Source organism: Heterocephalus glaber, unplaced genomic scaffold (assembly GCF_053883595.1).
Source record: "Heterocephalus glaber isolate CG9 unplaced genomic scaffold, H.glaber_assembly_v1.0 deba00001460, whole genome shotgun sequence".
NCBI lineage: Eukaryota > Metazoa > Chordata > Mammalia > Rodentia > Bathyergidae > Heterocephalus > Heterocephalus glaber.
The window spans coordinates 4744620-4769932 of NW_028258307.1; the positions used below are offsets into that span (position 1 = coordinate 4744620).

The 25313-nt window shown below is 37.7% G+C and overlaps 1 protein-coding gene across 5 annotated transcripts in view; it reads right to left on the minus strand.

Annotated features, from left to right (window-relative positions):
• Positions 1-8932: 8932 nt before the first annotated feature.
• Ppp2r2a (protein phosphatase 2 regulatory subunit Balpha) overlaps positions 8933-25313 on the minus strand; it is an 81897-nt gene continuing 65516 nt past the window's right edge. For 4 of the 5 annotated variants that reach the window (XM_087216789.1, XM_004848368.3, XM_087216788.1 and 1 more), the window contains 6 exons: positions 19773-19885; positions 18664-18841; positions 17606-17770; positions 16405-16574; positions 13238-13329; positions 8933-9914 (listed from right to left, as the gene is read on the minus strand). In XM_087216789.1, the coding sequence (XP_087072915.1) occupies positions 9635-9914; positions 13238-13329; positions 16405-16574; positions 17606-17770; positions 18664-18841; positions 19773-19885 (998 nt within the window). In that variant the 3' untranslated portion in view covers positions 8933-9634. The other variant, XM_087216790.1, reaches the window with a different exon arrangement.

Here is a 25313-nt window from a genome sequence, read left to right on the forward strand (position 1 = left end):
ACACACTTATCCCATTGTTCTTGCCACTTTCTGAAGCAGTTCTGGTAGTCTTTTTTGAATGTCCTTAACTGTGATCAAAAAAAAAAACCTGGTGAATGCTGCTGTCATCCAACGGAAAGTGAGGCTCATAAAAATATTGTGATGTGTCTTCCTCTACTTTATTCAGTGGTTCTGGAACCATACAATTTCTGGTTCTTCCTCAAAGTCAAAACGACCATGAAAGATAAACGTTGGAGGCAGCCACGACAGTGCAATTAAAGACACTGATGAAAAGAGGACTTCCAAAACCGATTCAGAAAGTAAAATGATGAGTTAAGCATGTTGAAAATGAGGGGGAAGCATTTTGAGGGGGATTAATGGCAATTTAAAAAATTTTCATATTCATTCTATTTTTAGATCACACAGCATACAGTAAGTTTATTAGATAGCCATTACAGAAAGTTTCTCTTCATTTGTCTTTTAAATTTTTTCGTGGTTAATTGTTCAGATGAACTTGAAAATAGACTTGTCCAAGCAAAGGGGCAGCCTGTGCCTATAATCCCTAAGGCAAGAAAACCACACATTCAAAGCCAACCTGGACTACATCATGATGCCGTCTCCAAAAACAAGGCTTCTAGGGCTGGGGATTTAGCTCAGTGGTTTCACCGCCTGCTTCGAAAGCACAAGGACCCGAGTTTGATCCCCGGTACCAAAAAAAAAAAAGTGTTAAAAACAAGGCTTCTCCAAAATTGACCATATATTGTTAATTATTTTTTAAAATTTATTTTTGTGGTGTTGGGGATAGATCCCAGTACTCTACTGCTGAGCTCCTTTACCATCTCCTGGATAATTACTGAAGCAAGGTGATACATTAAACTATTCTTCCAATTATATATTTAAAAATTCTGTACTACATGACTTTTTAAAATAATTAATTAGTTTATCCCCAGGCATATTCTTTTTAAGATTTTGGTCAGAAATGTATTCAATTAACATTACAAAACTGCCTTCCCTTTTTTTTTTTTTTTGGTACCGGGGATCGAACTCGGGTACTTGTGCTTGCGCAGCAGGTGGCGAAACCACTGAGCTAAATCCCCGGCCCTGCCTTCTCATTTTAGGTACTTCTTTACTTTTTTTTGACTTTTTATTTTTTATAGATGCTTCTTAAAGGTTTTAAACATTTCTCAATTTTTTGTTTTGATATAATCTTTCATGCTCATTTTATTAAAAAAAATAATTACAGCCTGGTGTGGTGGTGGTCACTTGCAAATTACAGCACTCTGAGAGGCTGAGACAGGATCTCAAATTTGAGCCTAGCCTGTCAACTTCGTGAAACCCTAAGAAAAATAAAAATGCACTTGGGATGTAGCTCAGTATCAAAGACCTAGGGTTCATTTCCCAGTACTCCTCCTCTCCAAAAAAGAAAAGAAAATAGAAAAAAAACTTTTCCTGGTCCTAAGTGAAAGTGCATTACTTTTATTTAATGATACAATTCCTTTAAGGAAATGTGAGGCCTGTGCTTAAAAGTGCATTAGCTTTGTTTCTATAGAGTGTTACTGTTCTTATTTTCCGTTGTTTGTTCTCTTTCTTTTGGATTATATTAGTGAATGGTTTATCTACTTTATTGACTCTTGAATCTAATTCCTATTTTGTGGCTGCATTAGCAGCTTTTTTTTTTCTTTCTTGGTACTGCGGATCGAACTCGGGTCCTTGCGCTTGCGCAGCAGGCAAAGAAACCACTGAGCTAAATCCCCAGCCCAACAGCTTTCTTGAATGTATTTTCATAGCACACAATTGATTCTTTTAAATTCAAGTTCACAATTTAATATTTTTACTATATTCACAGAATGTGCCACACAATCTAATTTTAATAACTTTCACACCCAAAAAAGAAAACTTGTACTCTTAATTCTATTAATTCTCCATTTCGTTAAAGTTTCTTTTAATGCCCACCAAGGAACAGTAAGGAAATTAGTATAGTTTCTCATCTTCCTTTACTTCCACTCACTGTTTTAGTTGATCGTCTTAATACTTTTCACAATTCTTTTTTTTGGTATGGGGGATTGAACTCCGGACTTTGCGCTTGTAAGGTAGGCGGCGGAACCACTGAGCTAAATCCCCAGTGATCGTCTTAATACTTAACTTTGTAGTTTTTGAGATAGTTAAAATTTACTTTTTTTTTTTTGGTACTGTTACTGGGGATCGAACTCAGGTCCTTGTGCTTGCGCAGCAGGCAGCGAAACCACTGAGCTAAATCTTCAGCCCTTACTTGATTAACTTAATATGATACATTTTGATGAGAAGGTAGCATATTTGCTCTTCTTTCTCACCATAAACCATTTTACTACATCAATACTAATAGGATATGTGCATCATAATAACCCATAGACATTGCCTATCATGCTGCATAACATTCTCCAAAGCCATCGAGTTCAAGGACACTTATGCGCTACTGTGCCTCTGAAGGATGATTAGGATGGACTGCTCAGCCTGCTTTGTCCCAAGGTGAGACATGCTCCAGCTCTGATCTTGTCTGTCTTCTGTAGGACATAGCTTGGCCCAAATTTTCCTCTCATGAATAAAATCAAGAGGAACAAGCAGTTGCAGCTCTGGACCATAATATCCCTGCCCAAACCATGGGACAAAGCAGGCCAACCCGTTACCAAGTTGAATCCCAAAGCAATGAATCTGAGGAGGGTGACTAGAGAACAATATAATCTGTAACAGTATGTTAGCATAAACCCCATCATTTGTTTTATGCAATTTTATGCAACAGTGAGTGCTGGGGATCAGTGACAGGGATCAGTGCTCTGCCACTGAGCTACAAGCAGCCCTCCGTTGGCTTTTTAATACATGCTTTCCTTTAGCTTTGAGCAATACACTATTTAAAAGATGACTTAAAATCTTTGCCTAGTATGTCCAATGTCTGTGCTTCCACAGTGGCAATTCCTGTTCCTTTCTCCTGGTTACAGCCCATACGGTTTCTCTGGATGTTTCCTTAGAGATTGCATAATACCATACCCAAATGCCAATACTCTTCCATGGCTCTGCCCTAATTCTAAAGCAGCAGAGGTGCCAACTCAAATGGTGAGAGAAGGGAAGTGTATGCACTCTCATCCAATGACCAAATAGCTCTGTCTGCAAGAGAAGTCACCATTTGGCTGCTGGTGGAGAGAAGAAAGAGTGTGAGGTGCAGGGAAAGGAGAGAGGCAGAGGAAACAAGAACTTTGTATTTTCTGAAACTCACAGGGCTTCTACAGTAACACTCCAGGACATTCTAACTGCCTTGTCTTTTGTTATTTAACTGCTTTGTTACCTATCTATTAATCCTTTTAGGCATTACTCACCAGGTAAACTGTTGAGCAACAAGAGTTTTATCTAGATTGTTGCTAATAGTTTTTTCTAATATACTATGAAGGCAAAATATAATCTGGTGAACTCAACTCATTTTGCTAACTCTGCTGGGCAATTCACCAATTAAAGCAACACATTTCAGCTCCCATGAGGGACGTATTACAGTTCTTGAGGAGAACATCAGCAATGTGACTGACCTTTGACATAATACAACAAAGTAATTATCACTAGTAAATTCTAAGGATAAAACTATACCAGTTTTACACTCTCCATCCATACAGTAGGACAAACTCATTTTACAAGGTCAGCACTGTTAACCACTGACATTAAAATGTAAGAAAACTACAAATCAGTATTTCTCATGAATACTGTTGCAAAGGCATTGAAGAAAATACTAGCAAAATACTCCAGCAGTATCTCAGTAATGCAAGGCTGCTCTACATTTTAATCAATGAAATCCACCATAGGAACGTTTTAAAAGAAAATTTCGCCGGGGATTTAGCTCAGTGGTTTCGCTCCCTGCTGCACAAGCCCAAGGACCCAAGTTCGATCCCCGGTACCAAAAAAAGAGAGAGAAAATTGTATGATCATTTCAACAGATGTAGACAAAACATTGGACAAAATCCAATATCCAAACATGAATAACAACTCTTAGGAAACCAGGAATAGGAGAAGTTCCTTGGCCTATTATGGTATGTACCAAGGGGGGGAAAGCTCTAGAATTGACTGGTAAAGGACTGAGTGCTTGCCACTGATACCGATGACAAAGCAATGATATGTCTGGTCTTTCTTCTACTCAGCAGCATGCTGGAGCATCTGTCCAGTGCAGTAGGACATGAAAAAGAAAGGAAGGTAGGTACTGGAGAGGAAGATTGGAAAGAAATGAAACAAACATAATAATCTGCAGAAGAAAAGTTCATCTATGAAGAAAAGTTGTTTTAAAAAACCTACAAAAGTTAAATTGGCAAGGTGTCGGGATACAAAGTCAATATACAAAAATGAACCATATTTCTACATATCATCAATGAATCAGAAATTGCTATTTGGAAAGTACCATATACAGGAGCAAATCGGGATCTTGTGAAACACTAGCAACATATGTGCAAGACTTGGATGCTAAAAGCTGAAAACAACAGTAAAAGCAGCAAAGACTTAAACAGAGCAACAGGTTGTCTTTATGGACTGGAGAACACCAAGATGTCTGCTTTCCCTGAACTAGTCTACACATTCAATACTCATCAAAATCCAAGGTGTTTTTTGTTTTGCTTCTTGAAATCAATGAGGTATTGTGTGTGCAAAAGCAAAGAGCCAGGGATTTAACTCAGGGGTTTTGCCCCCTGCTGTGCAAGCACAAGGACCCGAGTTCGATCCCTGGTACAAAATAAATAAATAAATAAAAGCAAAGAAACTAAAATAGCAAAGTAAACTTGAAAAGGAATACTAAATTATTTACACTACCTGATCTCTAGTCTTACATAAAATACCATCAAGATATCATACTGGTAAAAGTGCAGACCTTACACTAATGGATTAGTTCAGAAGCAGACTCATAGTCAACTGATTTTCAACACAAGTACAAAGAAAAAATATCTTGACCTACACATGGTATCCACTGTATATAATTTTTGTGTCTCATACATAAAAACTCAAGTGGATTTAGGGCACAGTGCCTGCCTGGCAAGTACAAGGTCCAGAGTTTGATCCCATGTACAAAAAATTTTTATAACCTCATATTAGGCAAATATTTCAGATTTGCCAAAAGCATAATCTGTAAAAATTGACTATGAGAATTAACTACTTCTGCATTTCAAAAGGCACTGTTTAAGGGGAAAAAACCCTGATTGAGAGAAAATATTTATAAAGTGTCTGATACAGGTCTTGGATCCAGATAACAAAAACAAGGGTCATGCTAGAAACACAGAAACAAATTATTATTATTATTATTTTTTGGTACTGGGGATCGAACTGAGGACCTTGTGCCTGCAAGGCAGGCAGCAGAACCACTGAGCTAAATCCTCGGCCCCAGAAACAAATTATTTTTACTACATCAAAAATGAAAGGGAAATTTTCCAGTATGCACCATAATAATTATCTCTAGGAATGTGTCCTAATAATTTTACACACCCAGCCTGCTCTAAGTGTGTTCATTATCTCCATATTCCTACTTGGAAAAATGAAAACAAAAATCAGTCAACAATGGCCTGGGTTAAACTATGAGGTATGCAATACAAGCAAGCTAGACTACGTAGAAAGGAAAATCTTGGTTACAGAGACTGATACAGGAAACTGTTCAAGGTATGTTAGAGAAATAAAATAAGAAGCCATTTTCTATTAAAAAGCGGTAAGCTTCTAAGATAGAAAATAAAATACATAAAAACATGAATGGGTGTTGCCTGGTATTATTGGTGGGGTACTGTTCTTCTTTAAAAGAAATAAAAACTGTCCAAACAGCGTGCACTTGGAACACTGTTTACTAAAAGGAACTTAAGACACTGCAGTTAAGCCAGCAGATGTGCAGCACAAAATCCATGCTGTCCTCGTGTGGAAAACGAATTGCACACAGCTTCTGACTTTCCAAAGGGCTGGGCATAGGTAGCTCAGAGCCATCTTCCAATCTCATCTTGCATAACTCCAATAAGGTGAGACCACACCAGGCACCACGCTGGCATCTGGGCTCTTGCTCCAGCACTGGGTCTTCACACATTTACTACACGGGTCATGCTGCACTGTGGTCTTACTTGGGCATATAAAAATACCCTGGATTTGGCCTTCATTTGGTCACCAATGTGGTTTTTAGTAATAAAGCTGTTCTAGTATAGAAAAAGAACTTCCTGTTTAAAAATACCTCAAAAATGCTATTCAAGACTTCACCATTGACCCCTAGTGGGCAAGCTGTCAAATAACTTGTTGCTATCTATCCACTCAACAGGGAACTTAAGTAGAATATTCTAAAAATGCACAAAATAGTACAAGCTTTTCCCACGCCAGTTTTATTTTATGGTGCTGGGGATTGAACCCAGGATCTTGTGGATGCAAGCACTCCACCTCTGAACCACATCCCCAGCTCAACATCATCTGCCAAATTCTTTGAGAATTCCTTTAAAAACAAGCTTTGTAGGAAGGGAAGGACTTTTTCTGTTAACAGTAAGCCTGTAAAGTGGGGGTTTGTAGTAGCTTACATAATGTAGTACCACTCATTTAATAACTAATTTGTTCTGATTCATACGCATTAATTATAAAATAAAGCAGAATGTTTTCAAGACTTCTAGGGTGAGGGGTGTGTAAAAACTGTTATCCACGCACACACACAGCTTAAGCTATCAACCACCTGAACAGATAAGATACCATAAAAAGTGGTGGTTTCAAATACAAAAGAAGGGCCAGGGATTTAGCTCAGTGGTTCTGCCACCTGCCCTGCAAGCGCAAGGACCCAAGGTTCAATCCCTGGTACCAAAAAAAAAAATCAAATACAAAAGAAAACGGACTTGAGGCTGGACGACATAACATACACTTATCTCTATTTTCTAGGGAGCAAAAGCAGCACTTGATTTTGTTCTTCCTGAAGTGCACATTGCTACCTCCCCTTAAATTTATGTGGTAGAAAAAAAGATGCTGAAGTAATATCCACAGAGAAGTAGTTTCAATTTCACTAAAAATGCTTTTAATCAGTACCGCTTAGCTTTCACATATGAACAATTTTCTAAGAATAAACACATTACTCTTTTGAAAGTTACACACCAAGAGCTTCAAGATCCATGTTTATATTTTATATCTCGGACCAGAATTAACTTTCACATTGTTTTTTTAAAAAAGCCTCATGATTTTGAAAGGAAAAAAGGTACATAGATTTTTACTCCAAAAAGACTAAAGGATTCAAAGAAATTAAATACCTAGTAGTTGTTTCATAAGCATATTTACATAGATTATAAATTAACTACTATCACTGCCCAGCCACAAAGTAAAGATCAGAGGAGATTAATAATAAAAGTTCTTCTATAAGCTTCTCAAAAGGTTAAGAGAGAAGGGATAGAGTATGTATATTAGTAGCAAGAGAACAGGAAATACAAGCAACTTGACAAGACTAAGTTTATTCTGTAATTTTTATTAAAAAAATTAATGATGACCATATAAAATGAGTGGCTTGGGCTAATATTTTGCTACACCAAAGAAATTAAAAAATACTTGAGTTAAAGTTACAATGATTTATCATAGCATTCCTTGATAGAGGCATTTTTAATTTTAGCAATGTTTATCTTTAATATTTAAAACTAACTCTTAAGTATCATGGATGAGAATTATCATAGCTACAGACAAATCAAAAGAGAATTTCCCAGAGCTGTTTGCTGGTATTATCTCAAGAAATACAAGCAAAGTGTAAGGAAAGCACCTCCCAAAAACATCTTCTGTAAAGTTGTCCGATCAGAAAAGACCACCACTGATACTTCTGATAAAGGAATATCAACCCCACCTGCAAGTGTGAAGAATAAATAACAGATTTATGAATGCACCCAAGATCCCCAAATAAATTAGTAAAAGTGCCATTAAGAATATCAGACATATAATCGATGTGTTTACAAATTCAAGTGCAAAAGATACAGTAATTTTATTACATAAAATTTCTCCTGTGTGCTAAAACTTAATTTACAAGACATATTTGTATAATGGAGAGGAAATTATGGTGGAATTATTTTTCATTACCAAAGAAAAGAACAATAGGTAATTGGAATACAAGCACTCAAGAGTCCTTTATATTCAAGGTTGTTATATTACTGCTCAACCAAAATATACCACCAATCTTTATAATATAAATGCCTGCTCGATTCATCTTTTAAAAATAAAGTCCATCTTTTTCTCCATTAAAGCTTCTGCAGGACTGACAAATGTGCATCCCACCTATTAAAACCCAGGGTCCTCTTCATCTTTGGATATCACCACTTAAGGAAAATGCAGTCATTTACAGATCTAAATCTTTGAGGCAGCAGATGAAGTCCATTCAGTATTTTTTGAACACTGTACCTTTAAAGGTTTGTCTTTAATATAAGCTTTGGAAAACGAAAAACAAGAAAAATATCTATGGCAAATTACATTTCATTTTGATTCTGATTTGATAGTAAAATATAAAAAGTATTTGATGAAGTGTCAATCTTATCTATGAAATTACTAGATGTTAGTTTTCTGCTTTTATATGACAAAAAAGTTTTAACTTGTCAAAAACAGTAAGTCTTTCAGTTAGTATTTAGTAAGGCAAAAATGAAATTAAACACTATAAAGTCTTTAAAAATGAAGTTCCACAAATTTGGTTCTCATTTACAATAATTTCATGAACAGATGAATTAAGTATAGATACAATGTATCCAATACTCAGAACTACAGTAAAAAACTTTCTAGTAGCATTAGAGATCATGAAACCCTTCATACCAATATATATTCAGAACATGTTCACACAGAACCAACAGTCTCCTTCTCCAGGAAAAAGAACATTTGTTAAAAATGACAAATACCAATGAAGCAATGGAACCCATTTCATTTCACTGCGCGTAAAGGTATTACACAAAATATTGGCTTAAAGAGGTAGATTAAAAAGAAAAAGAAAACCGGATTCTCCATTCTTTGTCACTTTTATTCAGTAGTAGTTTTTTTTTTCCTTATTTTCATTGCCAGACATGGCAAGGATTACAGCCAACTGTTATTAAACATTTGTTCGCAACATACACCCCCTTTACCACTGACCCCAAACTCACTCATTTTGTGTGCTTTCGTTTGTTTTTCATAATATACCACCACCAAGACTGGGTGGAAGGGGCAAGGGTAAGAGAGATGAGGGGGACAGTCCAGGAGGCCAGAGAGGAGGAATGCTACAAGCCACAGTAAGAATGAGCTGTATTTAATTTAAAAAAGGGGAAGGGGTGTACCCCACAAATGATACAGTAATGAGGATACACAATTAAATCCCATAGCATGACTGAAGGCGTTCACTGTGTTTGACGTCATCACAATGGAAGGCATAAAAAGTGGAGTAAATCAATGTCGACACAGTCCAATCTAGTCCATTAGGCAAGATGGTGCAAGAAGTCATTTAAATTAAAAGTGCCCTACCCTTACCTAAATGGCTAGCAGACATGGAGAACACAGTGAGGAAACCACAGAGCGTTCTCCATGTAGCTACAAACATGTGTTGTCGAATGGCACACTGTCAGACACTGGAAGGGGTGCCGCATGGACCTCTCTCTTATAAGTATGAATGCTAGATTCAACTATCTCACTAAGGAGGAAGTGGGCTCTTCTGCTAGGAATGCCACCTCTAATTCACTTTGTCTTGAAATATATACAGATTGTTTGTAGTAGCTACAGCAATGATGTTTTCCTTGGGGTGCCAGGCTGTATGAAGGATTTTCTTGTTGAAATCTAGGCTGTCAACACTTATTTCATCTTTCTTTCGCTTGCCGCTTGCACAGACTTTGCGTGGCTTCAAAACCGTGCGAGGCTTATTGTTTTCTCGTGATGCTTCTAGGGTTATATCTCGCTTTGTGTTCCTGTCGAACATTCTGAAGAAATTATTGTAAGATCCAGTCATGACAACACTGTAAAAGTAGAACACTCAGTGAAACAGGGAACCCAAGATAGCAAAATGGTTCAGTAACTAAACCTTGCCTAGGACTCCACCTGAGACATCTACTTCAAGCAGCTTTGAATTAAGAAACGGGGTACTCAGGGCTAGGGATTTAGCTCAGTGGTTTCGCCGCCTGCTAAGCAAGTGCAAGGACCTGAGTTCGATCCCCAGTGCCCGCCCCCCCCCAAAAAAAAGGTCTTAAGAAATGGGGTACTGATGTCAACTCAATCACTGAAATAAATCTAGTCATATACTGGTTATGGTTCTATGACTAGCAAAACTATTAGCAAAGTCAAGGGCAACAAGTAAAACTTCTTCTAGGGCTGAGTTATTTTGTTGAGTATTTTTATAATTACAGGCCATGTGATCAACCAGATTAGACCGTTTATTGAAGCAGACTGTGGAATTCACATATTCTAACCGGCTCCATAGTGCATAATATCTATCCAGAACAAACTAATGGTTTATTTTACATGTAAATTATAAGCTATTTAGCTCATCCCAAAGTAGTCTGGTTAAATACACTACTGAGAATGTTAAAAAAGCAGTAAAACTGTTACTGATAGGCAGTTTTCCTATACCACAAAAAACATCTTAAATACTTTTAAAAGCATCAGTTCCAAGGAGAACCAATTTCTAGCCTGCTCAGGATATGCTGTTGGTGGGTACAGAAGTGGGTGGCCTCACTCTGCCGCCTAGACTGGTGATGAACTCGTCCTCCTGCTGCCCCAACCTGCCAGGCAGCAAGGACAGCAGGGTCGTGCCACTGTGCCCGCCCAGGACATGCTATCCATTGTATCTGCCATACATCACTGGTCAACACTCATCAAGCGCCCTCAAAGGCAAAAACTTCACAAGTTTGGAACTCCTGACAGTTTGGAAAGGGTCTGATGTCACTACTATTTACCACTTCCTTGCCACATGGTTCAAATTATTATTGTAAATGAGATTACAGGATACTAGGGAATTGTTCAAAGTAACACTTCATCTGTTACCTACAAAGAATTACAATCTATTCAGTAATGTCAATTTCTCTAAAGGATATTTGACAAAAATTTTAATCAAACTCCAGTTGGTGTATGTTCCTGAAAATAATAAAACTATTTCTTTTTAAATGAGTTAAGTAAATTGGGTTGGCATACCCATATTATCTGAATTCATGCCGGGGATTTAGCTTAGTGGTTCCACTGCCTGCCTCAAAAGCATAAGGTTCCAAGTTCGATCCCCAATACCAAAGAAAAAAAAAAAAAATCTACCTCTAAGTCAGATGTGGTGGCGCATGCCTGTCATCCCAGCACTGAGGCAGTAGGACTGAATCTGTGAGGTTTTCATAGATTAAGGATGCCTACTCTTTAGCTATTTGTACTTTTACAAAGATTATCATTAGGTCAGCACTTTTGTGGCATTCCTGACAAAAAAAGGTATAACCCGACTCTAAGCATAAGAAAATATCACACAATACTTGAATTAAACATTCTAAGGGCCAGGTATGTAGCCCAGTGGCAACTTGCCTGCCTTGGAAGCACAAAGTCCCGTGTTTGCTCCCCAGTACTGAGAAAGAAAGAAAAAAAAAAATCTAAAAAATAATTCGTCTATTTTTCTTTAAATGTCCAGGCCATAAAAGACAAGGAAAGAATAAAGAACTGTCCCAGAATAAAGGCAACTATAAGATATGACAAATAACTGCTAGGGAGGATCTTGAACTGAGCCCTGTGCCACGAGTGTCTTCTTTGCTATAAAGGAAATGACTGAAGTTAGATGGAATTTTAACGGGGTCTGTGGATTAGATAGCAGCACTGCATCAGTGTACCTGTTTCTGCACTGTCATTTGTAGTACAGTGCTTTTTGTCTTGTAGGAGACAGTAAAGAATTTAGGGGTAACGCTGATCATGTTTGGTGTTTACTCTGCACAATTTTTAAGTCTGCATGTGTCCACCTGCATGGATTTTTATGTAGACAGGTATAAGCTATAAATAAGGACAGAAGAGACCACAATATAGCAAACAGCAATGAGAGAACCTGAGTAAAAGCTAAATAAAGAGTTCTATCAAATTTCCTGTAAGTTTGAAGTTATTCCAAAAATGTTTAACTATTAAAGGAGATATCTTAAAACTGCTAAAAGCACGAGTTGTAGCAATGTTCCATATATTCTATCATGTCAATACCTTCTTTCCCTTCAATTTCTTCATTTCTCTTTTCTTCTTCCCTTCTAAGGCCTCAGCTCTACTTGCAGTAGTCCAAGGCACTGAGTGATCACCCCTATGAATGGGCCCCCCTATGTTTTAGTGTGACCAGCCTATTATTTATTGGGTCTCCTGTTAAAATCAGGTGATTATATAATTTAAAAACTAGACAAAAGATAAAAATTCCAAGTTCTACTACCTTCTATAATGCCTAATTATCATGAAACCAGAATATTAACTTCTGTGATAAAATTATTGAATAAAATCTCTAGTCACTTTAAATACAAATTTAAATAATTTCAAAATTGTGTTTTCTTCTTTAGCTGGAGCACAGTGAGTGGTAAATAATATTGACAATTAAAAGTAAAACTTATTTATCATCAGAAAGAATGGTATACATTTTGCTGAAATTGTAAAAGGGAACTGTATTTACACTGATACAAAATTTTTTATTCTTAAAAGGGTAACTACCCACGACCATATTGTATGTTAATACTCTGAGGTATTAATGCAATATATAGAGAAAATGGTGCATAGAAATCTAAAGAATCTGCTGCCTAAATATTTTAAGGAACAGTTTAATAAAGTAACAACCAAAGTGAAAAGTCACTATTTTAATTAAGTGATGGCCATGTCAGAAATGTGGTTTTTAAATTTTTTTCTCTTTGGAAACTGGGTCTCGCTACACTGTCTTAAACTCTTGTACTTAAGTGACCCTCCTGCCTCAGTCTCTCAAGCAGATGGGACCCCAAGTGCGCATGGGTGTGCCAATGTGCCTAGCTAGAAATGTCATGTATCTGCCTCATAAAAGGGGGAAGTTTTAAGATTTTTAAATAATAATCTAGATATCTATAATTTTCTGCTGTAGATGATTTGTGTCACATTTACCAGTGACTCCAAAGCTTAGTTGCCATCTGTCAGTACTGCTATGCCCTAAGATCACGCCATTTATTTTGAGAACTCCTTGGGGAAATGAATTCCGGACCTGTAAAATCTAAATAATGTTGACCACATTCTTAACTAATGTGGCAACTATAACAGAAGCCATGAAACAAGTTTCTATTACCTAATACAATTTGTATTTGAGAGAATACAAATTAAAGTCAATTACCTGTCAGATCCATTCCAACAACATTCAAATTTGTCAAATATGCAGTCATTTTCATACAGTGAACAAAGTTTACTTCTGAGGTATTCATGCACCTGGGGAAAAACAGATATATACATATTTATATATATGTTTGTGTGTATGTGTGTGTGTGTATGATTTGCCTCAAGAGCTATCCACTTAAATCAGGAAAATGATTAATATGTCACAAAAGCATATGTATGCAGATAGCACACACCTTTTGATCATGTTAAATTTCAATTCTCTTAGCAACAATTAAGTGTGTTTTATTCTTTTGGGAGGCACATTTCCCTACTGTCCAACAGGGGAAAACTCTCTTTTGGGTACACCACATGTACCCAGATAACCCCAACCATCATATTTAGGCCTGAAAATTTTTAGCTGTAAGGTTTTTTTTTTTTTTTTTGGTACCGGGGATCGAACTCGGGTCCTTCTGCTTTCGAGGCAGGAGGCGGAATCACTGAGCTAAATCCCTGGCCCTAGGCCAGAAAATTTTTGAGAATGGCAGGTAAGAGACTAACAAAAGAACATTACAGCAGCATGTGATTACAATTAGTTGGCTTTCAGTCCATTAACTGCTGATAAAGCACTGCTTCTGGATGCCACATCCAGGCACAATCGGTACCGGTTCGGTGCTCTGTGCACCCTCTACACAGTGCAGTGCTCAGGTCTGTGCTCCTCAGTTCTGATGGTTACCTCACAAGTGCCTCATTTAGGAATCTGACTACATCACTCTGTATCACTATGTACCATCAAAGACTAATGAGGATGTACATTCTCAATTATAACCCTATAAAATTTCATAAAAATGGTAAGCTAAAAAGAAAATCTTGTATTTAACAAGTCCAGAAGTACACAGGAAAATTTCAAAGTATTTGTTTTGATGAGAGGGAAGAAGGACCATCTAACCGCTATCCCCTTTTTACTCAGAGAGCACCTTAAAATGAAGCAATGGTAACTTCTACATTAGAATTCTGTAGGAAACAATCTATCATCATTTCAAGTGTACATTTACTTTAAACAGTGCAATGATTCAAGCATGTCTCCATGAGATGAAGTGAAAATCTGTAATACAGAGCAAGGCGGCTGATGTGGGGTTAAAGATCATGTCAGCAAAGTAATGAGAAAAATAGAAAAGATCAAAAAATGTCCTTCAATCACATACAACTCGGTAAGATGACCATAAAAATTCAACAAAAATACCTGAATCTATATGAGCTACATTTGCACACATGACTATTCTCAATCATTAAGCCAATTCATCACAGGCAGAAATCATCAAATTAGTAACATTTTAGGTAGACTACTCAAACTCAGCAATGTTTCACAATATACACAGTACATACAGGGTTTCTCACCAAACAATTTGAGAGTATGAAGCTAAGGTTCAAATCATCAATTCTCAATGGGAATGGGAAGATAAAGAGTTAACTAGTTCTATCAAAAGCATACATTGAGGGCCGGGGATTTAGCTCAGTGGTTCTGGCCTCTGCCTTGCAAGTGCAAGGTCCCGAGTTCGATCCCCAGTACCAAAAAAAAAAAAAAAGTAGACGTTGAGCCAGGGATTTAGCTCAGTGGTTTCACCGCCTGCTGCACAAGCGCGCAAGGACCTGAGTTCAATCCCTGGAACCAAAAAAAAAAAGTATATGTTGGAAAAAAAAAAAATATACGTTGAAACAAAACAGTATGTGATCTGCCTTTGTTTCAATTTCAACATAATATTTACTGTACTTTGAAATTTCTAATACCATTAAGGAGAATATTGAGTGGTTTTTGTCTGCCAAATAGGATTTAAGATTTAAAAACTTTGTCTCAATTTTATTAGGAATCTATCACATAAAGAAGGTATCATTTATGAACTATAGTCCTAAGTCAGTGTGTTATGGCTTGTGTCTAAATGTCCCCCCAAAGCTTCATGTGGTCATAAGTGGGGCTTTTTGGAGGTGGCTGGATCTAGGGTGCTGGGATTAAGTGTGTAATGCTGGGATCAAGGGTGAGTGATGACTAAATTAATCCACTGATTGGTTTAGCATAGTTCTGGGTGTAAGGTGGCACCACCCAAAAAGTGGGCAGCCTGGACGGATAAGAGAGAGAAGGCTGCTATTTCTGCAGCTGGTGCTTGCTGCTTTTCCTGCCTTTCAACCCATGAACTGTTTTTTTCTTGTTTGTGATGCCCCTCTGCCATGCGACCCTGTCTGGGGAGCCAGCTGATTAGGGACTGAAACCTCTACAAACTGTGAGCTGAAATAAACCTTTCCTCCTTTAACTTGTGGGTGCTGGGTATTTTGTTTCTGCAATGAGAAAACTGAGACAAGACATCGTGTTAAGTGTTTTTTATCCTAACAGGTTTCTGCCGACCCTACCCTGTGCTAGGTTGTGTATTTTAACCTCTTCTCTCTGATGTAGTGGACACAGAACAAAGGTAGTGGCTGGTTGGCAAAGAATCTCAAGCTGACCAACATCCTATAGCCAACAGGCAGCTCCTAAAGCCATCTGATGAGATTTCAAGGCCCTCTGCTTCAGCTTAAGGCAACAGTTTCCAGCCAAAGCATGGAATTCAAGTCCATCTGACTCAGCAGGCAAAGCTTAAGCTCTTGATCAACTACCACCACACATTCTTCACCCCAAGAGAACCCAACCAGCACTGGCTGTGCCCCCCAGTCCTCTTCCCGCCCTGACCCTTGTGCAGTGTGCTCAGACCTTCTCATTTAAACTACGCGGCAGCACATGAAGTTGTTAATACTAGACTAAAATGGGTAACAAAATCACACTTTTAAAAAATTGAACTGACGCCAGGTGTGGTGGCGCACACGTGTAACCCCAGCCCTTGGGAGGCTGAGGCAGGAGAATTGGCTTGAGTTTGAGGGCAGCCTGGGGTACATAACGAGTTCAAAGCCAGCTTGAACTGTATAGCAAGACCCTATCTCAAAAAGCAAACAAACAAAAACAAAAAACCAAAACTGAACTGACCTCAAAAATTATGTAGGTATATACACATTAAGCATATGGGAAGGTAACAGTTCATGGACTTCAGGGAAAAAGCCTAATGGTAAACAAACTCTACTGGGATTAACACTTTGTACAAAATCTCCTTTAAACACCTGAAAGTATACAGGATTCACGGTCATTCAAGAAAGAACTGCAAATACCTGGTATGTTTCCACAGGCCTGTTTTCCATATTTAAATCCCAAATTTTGACTGACAAATAATCTCTAGTCATCATATAGCGACCACTATGGCTGAATTTTACATCAGAAATAGAGGAGATGATTTCGGAAAAAAAAGACCGGTTACTGGGGTCTTCAGGTTCTTCAAACACTAAAAACAAGCATAAAGAAACAGAAGGGCACGGTGTACCAATGGTCTAGTTTGGACAGATCATTTTTGATACAGCCATTCACAAACTTCCTGGCAGTGAGATAACAGGCTTATAATAAAGAAATGAAAAACATCTTGCTGGCTATACAAGAATGTAATGTAATTCCCTTGAAAGTTCCTTAAGAAAATGACTTAACATCGCTTCTTGGCCTTTTGGCTAAGATCATGTGAAGAAAATGACTTAACATTGAAGTTGACGATAAAACAATATACAGTACACTTCAAGAGTCATGTGCTTAATTCAGCAGAACTACACTCAGCTGGGGCGTTTGATTTCCAGGCACCAGGTTGGTATATTCTCAACATTCCTGACTGATTTTGCCTGTATCATCACTGTGGGAAACATACCATCCTCAGCCATCCAAATTCGTATCAGGATTTTTTTTTTTAATGGTCAGCTAAATTTACTCTGATAACAGGGTCTACACCTGTTTCCAAATTTTCAAATACAATCAAATGAAAAAGAATATTGCAACACTTTAGCTTTTTTTTCATTATTTATGATTGTTCTGGTGATCACACATGCTGGCGCGTGCTCTATCACTGAACTATACCGTTAGCCCACAACCTAGTGGTTTTCAAGAAAACATCTTCTTTGAATAAATCTTCCTAGGAAGATCAAAACAGAAAATAGGAATCAGGGAGGAAGAAGGGAGACAAAGAACTGGTTTACTTGAATATAGGGTTGGAATACTATAAATGTATGATCCTTGGGAATGAACGGCAAGTCCTGAGGGCCCCGCTATCTATGCTTCTGTAACTGGGAATGCCTCAGTCAGGAGCCCCAGAAGGTGCAGGAGGCCCTAAGCATGTTTCTGGTGCTAGTTTCAGAAAAAAGATTATGTTACTATTTAAAAATATATACAATAGACATACATACATTCAACCATTCATGGTACTGGGGGCTGAAACCAGGGATTCAGGCAGGCTAGGTGCGGCTGTACCCCAGCCACACCCAGCCCCAGACTTACGTTTAGAGTGCCTATCACAGAGGGCCGACGCCCTCATGTCACAGAGCCGAATGGTTCCTTTACTGCTGCTGTACACAAACGTGTTACAGCTGTTGGGATGGAATTCTGCAGCTGTGATCACTTCTGTGAGCTCTTCCATGTTGGCAGGTTTGATATCCACAATATCTACGCAGCATTTTATTAAGGAATTTCACTTTCAAAAAGGGCAAATAGAATTCTGTATTTCTCAAACCCAGAATTCACTCATAGACTTAAAAACAATCACTAAAAAAATATGTATGTTAACAGTAGTAGTAATGGCTGCTACCATTTACCAAGAATTTTAAAAATATACTTTAAATATATTTGCCAGGCATGGTGGCACACACCTGTAATCTCAGCACTTAGGAGGCCGAAGCAGGAGGATCACCTTGAGTTCAAGGTCAGTGTAAGCTACACAGTGAGCTCAAGGCCAGCCTGAACTAGTACATAGCCAGAGCTGCCTCAGGAACAAGCAAAAAATAAATTAAAATAAATGTATTTATAGCATTTCTACATTTCATATATGTATCAGTGTGCACAGGTCCATATGTTTACATCACATACTTACATATGCACAAAATTTTAGGGGCCTAATATACAATAAAAATTGGATTTGGAGAATTTCTACTGACTTTATACCATCAAGTATCACAACTTGAGTGTGCTTATTTTTCCAGCCTTGATTGAAATGCTTTTACAATTAGAATCAAGTATACTATCCTCAAACTTGATTTTTTTAAACAGAAAACTAAATTACAAAAATTAAAATTCCTATTTTCATAAATATAATAGACAAAGCCCTTATAATTCCATGGACTGAATTTTGAAATCAATGCATTATATGTCATTTATCCTTATAAAGTAACCTCCCCCAGTGTTTAGTCACTTATATACAAAGAAAAAAAATAAGATTCCACATATATTAAGACACTATACAAGGAAGGAATCAAGTATACTAAAGAAGAAAATAAATTCAATATGGACGCAATATGCTTTCTTTATCAAAGGCCAAAAAACAAAGAAAACCAAATGGATACTAAAACTCCTGTCTGTAATTTCCAGGTGCCAAAGATTAATCCGCAAATCATCTGCAGATAAGTAAGTTTCATAATCACTATTGATAGAAATGGAGTTGATGTGGTATGTATGAGCATTGGCAAATATTCTTCGAGGACTGGCCTCTACCATTAGGTCCATGGGCCTGAAGACTGGCACCTGTCAATAAGACACAAAAAGCAATTTACAAAAGGCTCACTGTTTCAAGCAGCCGTAAATGGTCAAAACACTTCACTGTTCTACAAGAGAATATACAGATTTAGGTTTTGGGGGTGGACCGAACAGGGATCGAACTCAGGACCTTGAGCTTTCGAGGCAGGCGCGGTGCCACTGTGCTACATCCCCGACCCCTGAGATTTAGTGGGTTTTTTTGGGTACCAGGGATCGAACTTGGGACTTTGTGCTTGGGAGGCAGGCGGTGGAACTCCTGGGCTAAATCCTCAGCCCCCTGAGATTTAGTTTTTAAAAGCAAGTGATACTGATCCTTCAAAAAGTGTTGAAATGGGAAGAGAAAAACCAATAATTTAGACAATTTTACCTTCTTTTACCAGAAGCAATGCTACTAAAATTTGCACTTCTTAGTTCTTTTACTTAAAAGATGTTCAAGACTAATGCATTTTTATGGTTCAAATTAATGGATCTAAAAAAATTCTTAGTGCTTTTACACTACAACCGAAAGACACTCCCACCCCCACCCCACGCTGGGCGCTGAACCTTGGGCCTTTGCACTAAGCTATGTCGCCAGCCCTTTTTGGTCTATTCTTTTGATATGTGAAGAAAAACTTGAAACTTAACCTGCTATTAACAGCTGATACTTCAACCACAAAAGCCAAAGAAGAGCAATATAGCATAAAATATTCTTGTGTTTGGGTCCTGGTTCTGCCTTTGGTCACAGTAAGACCACTACGATTCAGTTTCTAGAATGAAATGGGAAATAGCATCAACACGTTACAGAATTGTTGATGGGAGCAAGAGGTGGAAGTAGGACACTTTAACTGTAATTACTGCTATTCAAGTCCTCCGAATCTGGGCTACATGACATGAATATAAAATCCTATTCGTCAGCACCATTTTTTTCTTAAGTACTTACTCGTAGTGTAGTAACTGTAGTAGGATCTCTATACCTTCCATCCTCTTCTTTCAAGTTATACCCTTCTGGTCTTTTGTCCCTTTCACTGATTTTCCATAATTTTATTGTTTTATCTAGGGAGAGAATAAAGAAAACTCTTTTTAAAAAGGTAATACTGATAGAAAAACCATTTAAGATATTTTTAAAATGCCATTTCATATTTCACCTGGAAGTTTTAATATCCCTTATCTAATAAAAACCTATTATCATGCTAATAAAACATATACTATTTATGTAAAAATACAGTAGAGAAATGACAAAGTTATAGATGAAATGATACTCACATGAAATTCCATGTGATACTCAAATCAAGCCACAGCCAGCTCTTATCTTTTAAAATTAAAGCTATAGGGAAAAACTGTGTATGTATGTGTAGAAACAAACATTTATATGACTATGCATACAAATATATACACATACACATATATGCTTAGTTTTTAATTTATGAGGTAAAGAAGCAGTATTATTATTATTATTTTTTTTTTGGTACCAGGGATCGAACTCGGGTCTTTACGCTTACAAGGCAGGTGGCTGAACCACTGAGCTAAATCCCTGGCCCCATTTATGAAGTAAAGAGAATAGCTTAATGTTGCCTAGTATTCAGAATCAAAATGGCAAGGCGTAACTCCCTCAGTCCCCTTTTTAGCAGTTCCCTATCAATGATTCCACCAACTTTTTTGCATTGATGTCTCCATTAAATCTGGTTTTCCTCCCCTCTTGTGTCAGAGACTGCTGAGTAGGAAACTGGGCCTGAACAAAACTGGCTGCTGAAAAACATGTGCCCAACTCCTGTACAAAGATAAAATTTCTGCATACAAAGAATGCATGAAGTAGTACCTTTTAAAAATAAAAAATAAACTTTTATTTTGGAATTAAATTTAGATATGCAGAAAATTTGCAAACAGAGCAGTCTTCTCCTATGCCCTTCTACCCGTTTTCCTCAAACACCAGCTTTGTAGAGAGCTATGACACATTTACCAAAACTAAGAAATTGACACTGCATGTTACTATTAATGAAACTCCAGACTTTACTCAAGATTTTACCAGGTTTCTTACAACATTCTTGTTTGATTTCAGGACCCAAACATCACTGTATTTAGTCATCAAGTCTCCCTAGCCTCTTCCACTTGAATTCTATCTTAGACTTTCCCTCATTTTTCTACAACTACACGGTTGTGAGTAGTGTGGTTAGGTCCCTTTGTCGAACGTCCCTCGCTGGTTTTGCCTGCTGTTTCTCATGATCAAACTGGGATCTTGGGTTTCTAGGAGAGCAGAAAGATGAAGGGACTTCTCACCGCAACATTTAAGGGAATACACAACATCAATGTGTTATGGCTGGTGGTGTCAATTTCAGTCACTTAGAGAAGTTAATGCCTGCCAGTCTTCACTATATAATTAAATTTATTCCCCCCTTGCCATATTCTGTGTGGAAGCTTATCACGTCCCTAATCATCTTTCATGCAAAATGGGTATAGCTAAAAATTTTAAATAATGTATAAAGCCATTTGACAAAAGCATTGTAAAACAATGTAATCTCTATCTGCCTTGTTTTGAACACTTGGTGTCCCTGCAGATGCTCTTCTCAAAGATGAAATATAAACAGAAAAACTGCTAACTTTAGTAACTCAACAACTGCTTCTAAACTCTATGTGATCTTGTTGATAATTCCCTTGCAGCTAAGTAATAGGTCTCTGTGTACTACTAGTTTTATATGTATTTATATAACCTAGACAGATAAATAATCGTTGCCTAAATTCCGTATTTTATTTTATTGTTTTTAGGTACCAGGGATCAAACTTGGGACCTTGCGCTTGCGAGGCAGGTGCTGGAACCACTGAGCTAAATCCCTGGCCCTAAATTTCGTATTTTAGAAGTATTTGTTCTGAAATCATCATCACCTCTCAGCCTTTTGGCTAAGATCACGTGTAGTATCCGAAATCATCATGTGCAGACAATGAGAATGACAACCTACCCCTCTCCCCAAAGTTGTCTTGTGACCTATTTAAAATCATAATCCTTATTTAATAGCCAAATAGAAAAATCACAATATAATTATCAAATTTTCAGATGGGATGAAATTAGTTTATGGTCTTTATTGTATTACAGGATAAAAACCAAAAATAAACCATCCTGAAAAATTTTTGAAACATCAAATTTGTAAAAGAATGTGACAAAATGTTTACAACTGTTTTTTAAAATAACAAACAGAGGCTATAGCAGTATTAAGATAAATATGTGACTTCAGTTCAGGGCTCTAGGGACAAGGCAGGTAACAAATTAATACATGACATACAAAAAATTTTTTTTAAAACTAGAATTTCTGGGCCATATCTAGGAGATGATATGCAAGAATGATCAGACTCCATAAAACTACACTCAGGATTAGGTATACATATATGCTCTTCTGGAGAGGATTATTAGACCATCCAGAGCTGTTTCTTGTTTCCCTAAGTGCCTTGGTAACTGACATGCTCCAGAGGTCCAAAAGTCCCTGTATGCCTGCTGCCACAAGCAGGTGCGGGAGCAGGGAAAACCATGCAGCCAGTCAAGTCTCCCTTGAGGGAACACAGCTATTAACGAGATTCAAAAACTGCCTATCAACAAGCTACTTACAAGTGAACTCTGTATTTTTCACATATTTAAGGCTCACAGGTTAGACATTTTTTGTGATGTCAAATTAATGAGGATTCAGATAAAGGCAAAAGAAGATTTTTTAAAAGAGAATAAAAACACCTAAGAATTATTAAATGAAATGAAGTTACTCCATGGCAGTAGTTTCTAATTTTGAGTAAAGACCCATTGCAGAAGTGTTATTATATTTCATAGAAAAAAATTATACAAAATAAAGAAGTTACCCATATCTAACAGATATTGACATTTTCCCCAAATCTGTTTTACTTTCCTTTTTGATGGTCCTAGAAAACAAAATGAAGGGCGCGCCTTAGCCTTTTATTTTGAGGGCAGGGTCTCAAAACACTACTCAGACTGAGCTTGAACTTGGGACCCTCCTGCCCTGCCAGCTCCTTTTGGTCCTTTTAACTAAAGCTTTGTGATGCAGCTCAAATCCTACTCCTTCCACCCTTCCCATTTCATCCTGCCCAGGCACAGAAGGTAATGAAATGCCCATACCTGTTTTATCCTTCCACATTGGACCCTACTTGTTAACACTATTGTCAGCCTACAAAAAACAATGCAATCTCCTGTTACTTGTGTTTGACTTAGAATTCATTAACAAATGACAAAATTCAACAATGTATTCTACAGTGCCTTTAAATGATTTATAATGCTAGCCAAAGACTTTTCAAATATATGTACCCCACGTATGTATGTAGGAGACACGGTTGGTTCTATCTATAGATGCTAATAACTATGCAGGTTCACATCCCTGCCTCATCCCCTGGAATATCCCAGTGGCTGCATTTGCACCGAGCCTCTGCAGGGTCAAGAAAGGCTCATCTGCTGGCTATGTGTTGCTAAAGCTGCATGATGAAGCCTCTATGGAAGATGTATGTGGATAGAAAAAGAAGTGAAAGACAGCTAGGACTTAATCCATACATGAGTTAAAATGGAATCTGTTTCCACAAAACACTGTGAAGGAGGGGAAGGAAGAAGTCCTGAGAAATGAAATGGCCACAACCAGAACTGCTGAACCTGGGTGACCGGTCACCAGGGCTTCTTTATACTGTTCTCTCCCCTTTGGCTCACATCTAAAACTTTCTTTTTATAAAAAGTAAAATGACTTAGACTATAAAAAGAGAACAGTCATAATTATTAGGAACAAATTGTCTAATATAGGAAATATGTAACATTTTCCTGGGGACTACTCTCTTCTAATAGTAGAAATTAAACAGTGTAATTATATATTATTTCATATTATTTTACATCCGGACCAGGGATTTAGCTCCGTGGTCCTGCCACCTGTCTCACAAGCGCAAGGTCCCAAGTTCAATCCCCAGTACTAAAAAAACCCCAAACGAACATTTATCGTATTATTTTACATCCAACGGAAGTGTCTGAATGCTATTGTTTGACTGGTTGCTTGACTGATTGATTTTGAGGCAGGGTCTCATTGTATAGTCCAGGCTGGCCTTGAACTCACTATGTAGTCCAGGCTAGCCCCAAACTCACAGCAAACCTCTTGCCTCAGTCTCCTGACTGTTGGGATTATAAGTGTGCACCACCACACCCAGCATGAGTGCTATTTTAAATAACTTAGTTTATTATATAAATTAAAACTGAACTAAGATTATTCCAACATATGACAATAGTAAACACAGTTCCTCCACCTATGATGCTGGGAGTTATAGATTTGGCAATATTTTGAGGACTGTGTTACCAAGAATTCAATGTAGTGGGCCAACAGGCATATCAGCTTAGATTCTGAAAATGTTAAGATCTAAGTGCTAAAATTTGCTTTTCTTACTAAATGAGGATGATAAAATGTTGTAGGGAGCATTTCTACATAAATTTGGGGAAAATCATTTCATAAATAAAAGTATGATTATAGCTGTCTAAGGCCCAAAGTTGCCTTGCCCTAAAGCTGGCTACGGTGTGGGGGAAACATAACTCCATTTTGCCCCGGTCACAGCTGAGGCCTCAATGGCAAGACACCCTGGTTCCTTGAGAAGCCAGCAGTAATAAAGAGAAAGGTTTCACCAGGGGAGGGACAAGTTCCTTATCATCCCAGCTCATCCCACCTACTGAGGTGGGAATGCTCTCCTTTCTGCCCTCACAAGATCTGCATAATCAGCCTCCAATAAAATGTGAGAGGTTTGGCCTAGCCCTGTGCCAGCTTCAAAAGTTTTAATATCTAGGGCCGGGGATTTGGCTCAGTGGTTCCACCACCTGCCTCAAAAGCAAAAGGGCCCCAGTTCAATCCCCGATACCAAAAAAAAAAAAAAAAGTTTTAACCTAAAGTTTTATAGACTACACTTCCTGGATCCTAAAGCACCTCTAACCCCCTCAATCGCTCTAATGATTCTCTTTAGACCCAAGACCCCAAGGGTAAAAAAAGTTGCAAGAATTTAGGGGAAAAATATTAGAAGAACAGAAAGAAATTCTTCAACATATAAAGGACTTCAAACTGTGGCAGTCATTACACAATTCTAATCTTCACTTAATAACTTTCCCTGGACAAGCACAGTATTTAAAAAGTCATCTCCTGGCCATGCGGTTGTGAGGAAGAAGGCAACATGCCATGAAGACAAAGTGAGAACATCTGGGACATATCATCCTTTTAAAGAGCACTCTACATTTAGTCCGAAATACTTGGAAAGGAGGAGGAAAGGAAATTAACATTGATTGAGCATTCACACTGAGTAGAAGAATTAACACATTTAGAACTCATAATACCATAATATAAACATTATTATCTCCAGCTCACTGATAAAAGAGAATTCTAGAAACCTCCCCCAGGCTACTAAACTGAGAAGTAACAAACATATAATCATATAATCAGCCTAAATCCAATGGTGATCTTTTCAATACCAACTAGATATGGGG